Below are 9,313 nucleotides of genomic sequence, written 5' to 3'. Positions count from 1 at the left end.
CGAAAATTTATAATCATGGCTCTTACGTCTTTTTGGCGGTTATGGCTCGCTATAGCCCATGTATAATAGAGATTTTGATTTAATAGATTTACTTTTATTATTTATATATTGTCATTATATTCAAAGCCATGAAAACTTAAATTCATAAAATCAGTATTCCACTAAAGTCCTGGAACTCTAAATTAAATATTGTGAAACATGTGTAATTTAGGAACCATTCACATGTAATTTTATAGTTTTCGTGGTGGCAACACTGATGTGTACATAAGTATATTGTTAGTGTTGTTATAAGTAGTTAGTGTGTACATATCCATATGTATGTACCACAAATATACATATTATTACTGTTATTAGTAGGTACATAGATATACACATAAGTATGTATGTATGCTTTAAGATACTTTTAAGAAAACGCTATTAGTGTACACTTACAAAAATAGCACAAATTATTACTCGTTAGATATAATTTTTTAAGCAAATACCAACATGTTTTAATTCAATTTTCTAATTATAAAAATATCTATGTAGGTATATTGTATTGGTGACAATAATAACAGAATTCTTGTGAAATTCATACTTTGTTTATTTTTTCAATAATTGTTGAGATATACATAAATTAATTCCATTGATGCCATTTTGTTTGCCAATTCTGATTATACCTTAATATTGTTGAATTTTTTTAAAGTGTAAAAAATACACACAAACCTAGTGAATTTCATACTTTAGAAAAATTACTCTATAAGTTTGAGTAATCAAACTATAGTCATTTACGAAAGAGCAAAATCCATTGTATTATTGTCACTAGAATGCGCGTTTAGTAGTATTTTTTCACATTTGGGCTGTACCGCGCTTTTACTTTACAAAAATCTGAAAAGATGAAAACATACAAGACAATAGAATTTGTCGTCGCTGTGACGTTTGTTTAATTTATATTTTAATAATAATAATTTACACTTTTCAGCTGTAAGTTTGAACACGTATCTCGATTTGTAGGTGTAAAGAAAACGGCTGGAAAAATTCTCAAAAATAAAAAAAACAAAAAAAAACAAAGTGCAAATTTAAGTGACAAAAGGAGATGTGAACTGATGGTGATGATTTAAAAAACAAATACAAAATGCCAAGCTTGACACAATTTACTTGATTAAAAAATGCGAACAGATAAAATCACAATCAGTTTAAGAGTGAAACACGACAGACATGTTTGAAATTCGATAATATAAAATTGTTAAGATATTATAATAAAATACAAAGTGGTAGTAATTGTTAATAATATTTTTAAATACACATTAGATATCGAAACGATAATAAGATTACACTAAACTGAATTAAACAAAGGACACAATTCAAACATGTCAATACATTCGTCTCGTTCATTGCCCACATCTCCTCTGGCGGCAACGGAGCCAATGGAGCAAAGGCAGATGTTGCGAGAGGGTCTGATATCTCCAAAACCCAAGCAAATTGTTTTCACAACAAAATCAGATCGATCACCAGCACAGAAAACTAAAAACTTTTTCCGCAATCGGATTTGTATGCTGAACTGGATCGGAAAGTACAATGTGGAATGGGGCATAAATGATGCCATTGCTGGCATCACATTGGGTCTGACCATTATTCCCGAAAGTATCGCCTGTGCTCTACTGGCAGGACTACCGGCTCGTTATGGTTTGTGTTCCGCCTTTATTGGTTGCTTTATTTATCTATTCTTCGGTTCTATCGACAAAGTCATTATCGGACCTACCAGTCTTGTGGCGTTGGTCAGCGTTCAATTTACGGTGGGCAAACCAATTGAATTCGCATTCATCTTAACCTTCTTGAGCGGCATTGTACAATTGATTATGTCAGCGCTTCAATTGGGTAAGTAGAAATAGACAACGCTAATATTTAACATACATATATATTAGGGTGGTCCATGCTAACATAGAAAAAAAAATGTTTCAAGAAGAAGTTACGCCACCCCCTAATTTTGTTACACGTACCATTCTTATTATGTATTCAAAATTTCAGTAACATATCTTACAAAAATCCTGAGAAAAATGTAAACAATGTATCAAAAATATTTTTTTTTATTCAGCAAATAATGAAATACTAAAAAATTGTCAATATTAATTCAATTTTTTGTTCAACTTAAAACTAATTTTGTTAACATCATTTTGAAAGTTTCAGTAGAAATGATCTTTCTTTTCTGTTCAGTGACATGAAGCAAAAATCGTTTTTCCTTTTCATTGTTAGTGAGTATCGTATTGTAATATTCAAATAGTTTTACACCCCACACCCCAACATTGTCATCCCAAGCCTCAGGAGGTAATTGCAAGAAAGACTCCATGATATCTAGAACTGAGAGCATTTTCAGCGTTCTACTTTCGTTTTACCTATTATATCAGGCAGTATTTTCCAATCCCAATGTATTACAAGTGGATACTTTGGGTCGAATAGTTCTTTTATATTCGCATTGAATTCTGTTCTTGCTTTTTTTCTTGCACGTCGAATTGTGTTCCGAGAGATTGGGAGTGAAGCAGGATTACAACCAAGTTCGGCAGACAATGGAATAATCTGTCGCACTGCTTTTCTGTCGGTTATTTTGTTACCATCCAGAGCGCTAGTAATACGACACTTTTACTTGTAGCAACCTATGTAAGGCAACCACAAAATCATCTTGCTTACCCTTCAAATTTGTACATGCACTCGATGTGCTACTACAGCTTAAATCAAGTTCTATTACTTGGCTTGACACTACTGAGATTCAAGCATTATGTTCAGCGGCATTTTTTCTTAATTCTTCAGATCTTTGTTTTCGTTTGAGACTAGGTTCTTTGGTCTTTTCTAACTTCTTGTCAATCGATGTCATGATCATCTTACGCTCGCTTGATCCATTTGATCCATGAGAATCTCTCTGTCTTCTGCAATTTTTATTGAATTCATGGCGTTTGCATGGGCGATATCGAAAAGTTTGTCTAGCTCTTCCTTAAACAAATGCTCTCTATTTTTCTGTGCTTGAGAATCTCTTGTTTTATTTTATTTTAAAAGCAGCCAGTTCTTCTGAATTTTTATAAGTTTTTCAACGCAGTGATTTGGTTGCCTGGTTGGAATACCAGATTTGCTCCACACTTCTACGACTTCTTGAATAAGCATATGCACAGAATCTTTCACATTTCTTGATTCATTTAATGTGTGGTGATACCGAAGTAGAACTTGCCGAAGAGTTGGAAGTGGGTTAATCCTTACTAATGACTGAAGATCCCGACATCCAAGTAGAAAAATATCGAGTTGATGAACTCATTTTATTGCTGTGATTCACTGAGTTTAATTGACCATTAATAAAACAAGAATATCGAACAATTTTTGAAAATATGCTTTTAGGTTAACTACTAGAAAAAATCAAATCGTGTAAAAAATTATTGAATAATGCATTGCCATTGTCTAGCTAGTCGGGAAGGTAGAGAAAATTCGATCAGTAGAATCCGGTACAAACGTAAAAACAAACAGATAAGGAGAGGTAAATAAAAGCATTTAAAAATAAAAATCAAACATTTTTCTCAAAAATTTCTAAAGCAGCACTCGATTGAGCACCCTCTTCCGGTAAAGCTAGCCAACTGAAATTTTACAATGTTATTGCTATGGATACATGTTACAAATTTATGGGATGGCCAATCTGAAAAACAAAAAAATAAATTTTTGGACCACTCTAATATATATCTACTAATACAAACTAAATCATATGCTAATATTGTAATTTCAAACAATTATGTTTTCTACAGGCATACGGAAATTTCATTTAGCATGCGATATTTGCTAACAATTGACAAGTTGTTAATAAGCTTTGAATGGAAAAAGGTGTTTATTGTGTAAATAAATACTTTGCTATGAAATTGTAACATGATCTTGTCACTAGAAAAATTTCGGTATTCATACATTGACTCATGTGACAACTTGAATTCTCCATAAATTTAGAAGAATGCATTCTTCAATCAATTTAAATACGCGTACATGTGTGCCGAAGTGTGCTTTTCTTTTGAAAATGTTTATAATTTCTTGTATCATTACATTTTTTTTTTTCTAAAATTGTGAATTTTGTTAAATGTTTCTCCACATAATTTATGATAACTCAAAAAGCGTTAGACCGATATTATTGAAGTAAACTTAGAAAAGTTAAAATTTACATAGCCTTTAATCTGTTAATATATTGCATTTTAATCGGCTCAGTAGTTTCGGAGTTAAATTACCAAATTGGAGATAAAAATATATTTTTTACGTGAAAATAGTAAATTTTTGTGTTTTAAAAAACTCATAAAAAATCGAAAACGACAGAACTTGTTCAGGTTTATTACTTTTTCGCAATGCTGCATATAATAGCAACAAAATGAGATATCGATCATTCAAATCGATTGATCTTTTTTCGAATTTATTCACTATTAAGTGAATTCGCTTATTTTCACAAAATTTAACTATTTTGTTTGATATACATAAAATTGAGTAGTTAATGTTCTTCTTTCGATTGATTGGAAACATTTTCCCTATGATGTACAAATGTTCACATATGTGTATATTGCGTTTCAATCGGCTCAGTAGTTTCGGAGTTATAATAACAAATTCAAGAAAGAAAATATATTATTTACATGAAAATATCTAATTATTTTGAATTAAAAAAATCATGAAAAATCTAAAACGGCAGAAATTATTTAAATTTATTGCTTTATTGCAAAGGCACATGTAATAGGAACAAAACGAGTAGCGATCATAAAAATCGATGGATTATTTTCGAATTTAATCATATTGTATATGCGTACAAGCGTGTACTTTGAGTATAAATTTGACATGTGTTTTGTTATTGTAACAAACATTTTAACATCTTTACGAGTTTTTATATAAAAAATAAATTTTTGTTCAGAAATATGAGTGATCACAGATCGAGCTCTTTTTCTTGATTAAACGCTTATTAGCCAAGATATTAGTGATTTTAGATATTGTGAGTTTCGATATAAAAAATGTTTTTTTTTTCAGAAATATAAGTGATCACAGATCGAACTTCTTTTCTTGATTAAACGCTTATTGGCCAAGTTATAAGCGATTTTTGATATATTCAGTTTTTATATAAAAAATTTAATTTTGGTCAAAAATATGAGTAATCTCAGATCGAGCTCCTTTTCTTGATTAAACTCTTATTGGCCAAGTTATTAGCGAATTTAGATATTATGAGTTTTTATATAAAAAATCGAATTTTCTTCAGAAATATGAGTGATCACAGATCGAGCTTTTTTTCTTGATTAAATGCTTACTAGTCAAGTTATTAGCGATTTTAGATATTGTGAGTTTCAAAAAAAAAGTTTTTTTTTAGAAATATAAGTGATCAGAGATCAAGATCCTTTTCATGATTAAACGCTTATTGGCCAAGTTATAAGCGATTTTAGATATTTTGAGTTTTTATATAAAAATTCGATTTTTGGTCAGAAATATGAGGGATCACAGATCGAGCTCCTTTTCTTGATTAAACGCTTATTGGCCAAGTTATAAGCGATTTTAGATATTTTGAGTTTTTATATAAAAATTCGATTTTTGGTCAGAAATATGAGGGATCACAGATCTAGCTCCTTTTCTAGTTTAACGCTTATTGGCCAAGTTATTATCGATTTAAGCTATTGTGATTTTTTATATACATAATTAATCGAATTTTGGTCTGAAATATGATTGTATGTATTTTGCAGATATATTTAATAAGTGGGCATATTAGTGGACGTGGACAGTTTTTATTTCTGTAAAAACTTTTGCGGACTATGTATTGCGAACATTAAAAAAAAATTGTTAAAACGGCGTCCTGCGATTTTAAATATATCGAAAAAAAATTGGTGTGGTCAATTATTCTTTCAGTAAAAACTTAAATTGGATTACTATGATCATTTAAACAAAAAATTAGCCAAATCGTAGCCGTTTTCCGATTTTAGATAAATCAAAAGATGTGGGCGTAAAAGTAGGCGTGGTCAATTTTTCATTCCGTAAAATGACCAACATTTAAAAAAAAAATTGCCGTTCTCTACTGATGCAATTACCAACGAACGACATTTGATTTTTATTTATATAGAAGAAGAAGATAGATTTTAACATGTTTTTGATTGTACAACAAAATTTTTGTTTCATAATACATATACAGAGTTTTGCATATTGAATTTATTATTTAGTTGTTTGTTGAAACTTGTAACTGAATTTTATTTTTAATGTTTTTAGTTTTCAACATTATTCTTTTTTCATATTTCTATATAAATGCATATTATTACTTAATATTGTTCATATTATAATGCCAAAAAGGCATTTCCTATTTCTATCTTTTCAGTACATGTATGCATAGCTGTTAAATAATGATTACTAATCATAATAATTAGTAATTAGATTATTTTTTTTTCGAAAGGTGAAGTAATGATTAAATTACGATTATATTCAGATTCGCAATATTACTAATTGATTACAATTACAAATAATCATGATTACTTGCGATTACGAGAAAATAATCAAAAATAATCAAATGTAATCAAAAAATAATTCGACTATTTTCAAAGATTACTCTTGATTATTTATTTCATTCTCGTAATCGCAAGTAATCTTGATTATTTTTTGATTATTTGTAATCGTAATCGATTAGTAATCAGAAATTGTTCTAAAGAGAATTATATAATCAATTAAATTATTTTTGAAAAATAATCTAATTTATACTAATCGTAATCCGAAATTAACAGCTATGCATGTATGTATATCACAGCCCTACTATAATGATTTATTTAATGTTTACCTATGGCATTCTCCCCTTTCAGGTTTTATATTTGAATTTATATCGACACCTGTTATTAAGGCATTTTCATCAGCAACAGCTATATTGGTGATTGAATCTCAGTTAAAAGTGCTGTTAGGCATTAAGTACTTAGTGGCTGGTTTCATTGAATCAGTTAGGACACTCTCAATAAGATATCAAGAAGCTAATTTTGGAGATTTAGTGATGGGAATTAGTGCAATACTATTTCTCATCGGATTTGAGGTGAGTGGGTTACAAGTTATTAAGTAGATAGATTACTTTTCGAATCAATTAATTTTGCTTTACAGTTTTTGGAAAAACTAAGTTACAACCCCAAAATTGGTAAAGTGGGACGCATATGTTGTCGCTATTTGTCTTTTTCTCGCAACACATTGATCGTATTGATTACTGCGATAGCATCGTACATATGGCTGGAAGTGGATACCCAAGTACCATACGCTTTAAGTAAGAATGCTCTTTCTGGTTTGCCCAACTTTACGCTGCCAGATTTTGTCATAGAATCCCCAGAGAAGACTTATAACTTTTGGGATATTCTGTCAGAATTAAATGTGGGTATAATCGTTATACCAATAATTGGCATTTTAACAAATATTTCGATTGGCAAATTAAGTAAGTATACAGTCTGTGCTGCAACCTACTTATAATAAGTAATGAAAATTTGTGTATTGTAGCACCTAAGGGCATGGTGAACAGTAATCAAGAGTTGGCGACTTTGGGTTTGTGCAATATATTTGGCTCTTGTGTCCAGGCCATGCCATCTTCTGGTGCATTTACGCGATATGCCATCAGTACAGCTTGCGGCCTTAAAACACCGATGGCCAACTTGTATTCAGGTATAGTGTAGTGCTTGATCCATGGAAGTGGTTTTCAATGTTAGTAACATGTAACAATGCATTTTTAGGTCTTGTTGTTTTGCTGGCACTGGGCTATTTAAGTCCATATTTCAATTATATACCAGAAGCTACATTAGCGGCCATATTGATTTGTTCCTTATTCACTTTACTGGACTTTAAACTGCCGATACGTTTGTGGCATGAATCGAAACGTGACTTTTGCATATGGATTGTGTGTTTCATCGTTTGTGTTTTGTGTGGCGTTGAAGTGGGTTTATTTGTGAGCATCATTATCAATGTTTTGCATTTGCTGTTTTTGTGGGCTCGTCCCGAAATTGCCGTCAAAATCAAAGAGGTATGTTGCATGAACTTATTAATGTCTAAATCATGTATACAATAGTTATTGTGTTTTATTATGTGCACCTATTTTCCTATCCCTTCACTGACTTTTCCCGTTTTTATTGCAGATTGATGATATGCAGTACATATGTGTTACTCCAGGAAATGGAATTTATTTTCCAGCCATCAATTATTTGCGCGGCAAAGTTCTCAAGGCCGCAGCACAAGCTGAATTCAAAATACCCGTTGTCATTGACTGTCACAAAGTCACTGGTTTAGATTTTACAGCAGCTCAAGGTTTTGTTAAACTAGCAAGTGGTCTCCGGTCAGATACAGATGAAGAACATGATGTACCAGAAGATGGATGCAGTGGAGGTGAGGCTTTACTCATTTTATACCGAATGGAAGTATCTTTGCAGAAGATGATAGACAATGTAGATAACTTGGTGTATTGTGAGTCGGAAGAAAAAATTCGCGAATTCCTAACCCAAGAATCTTTACGCAATGGCTACATTAATCTTAAGGAGCACATAAGAGCCTCCATTGACTTGGGCTATAAAATCGATGTTGAATAAATGTCCACTGGGGCAGAAAGGCTGAGCAGATTTCAAAAGTAACAAGCAAATCCTAAGTTATTTTAATTTACTACATCAAATAAAATAAATATTTTTCATATTTTTAAATATTTACAAAATGGTACGTCCTTTCGTCCTTAAGCTGGTGCGCTCGCAATTGACACAAATGCTAATGGCATAAAATTATAAAACAACGACTACCACACAACTCATTTCATTTCAATCCTCCATACTTGGACATTGTAGCACACCTTCTTACTCCTCTTTAATTCAAACTTCAAACACCCTGCTCTACCTTTAAGCGCCGCAATCATCGCATTATTTCTGTGTCAGTGTTTTAGAGTGTTAGATGCAAAAAAAGAAAGATGAATAAAAAATAAATAACAAAACAATAAAGAGGAGAAGAGAGGAGAGGAAACGACATAAAAACGGACAATAATTGCTGAGTTAATGGATTTCTGTTTACTTTTTCACTTAGCTGTGAAAAATGTGGCACACAAAAGCAACAACACTGTAAGTGTTCTATCTGTCTGTCTGTATGTCTGTCTGTCGGTGAATGTTATTAAATGGAATGAAGGAAAAAACAACATCAACCAACGACAACCACAAAAGCAAAAAATGCGATAAAAAATAAAAAAAGCCGAATGCAAAACACTGGCAAAAAGTAATTAAATCTCACTAAAGTAAATGAATATTTAAGTACAAAAAGTAGAAACGGAAATCTTTGGTTCACACCAATTTCAATTAAATTTTGAATTAATTTCAAG

General features: G+C 31.2%; 1 protein-coding gene across 1 annotated transcript; it reads left to right on the top strand.

The window, feature by feature from the left end:
- The first annotated feature begins 1,227 nt into the window (after positions 1 to 1,227).
- On the top strand, positions 1,228 to 8,654 carry LOC135949141 (sodium-independent sulfate anion transporter). The gene is made up of 6 exons (XM_065498601.1): positions 1,228 to 1,857; positions 6,801 to 7,021; positions 7,087 to 7,408; positions 7,471 to 7,632; positions 7,701 to 7,987; positions 8,100 to 8,654. Exons 1-6 carry the CDS (start codon positions 1,350 to 1,352, stop codon positions 8,544 to 8,546), a joined length of 1,947 nt encoding a protein of 648 aa, XP_065354673.1. The 5' UTR covers positions 1,228 to 1,349; the 3' UTR covers positions 8,547 to 8,654.
- Positions 8,655 to 9,313: the final 659 nt, after the last annotated feature.

The sequence above is a fragment of the Calliphora vicina genome, chromosome 1, assembly GCF_958450345.1.
Source record: "Calliphora vicina chromosome 1, idCalVici1.1, whole genome shotgun sequence".
NCBI classification, from domain to species: domain Eukaryota; kingdom Metazoa; phylum Arthropoda; class Insecta; order Diptera; family Calliphoridae; genus Calliphora; species Calliphora vicina.
This window is presented reverse-complemented; position numbering and strand designations above follow the sequence as displayed.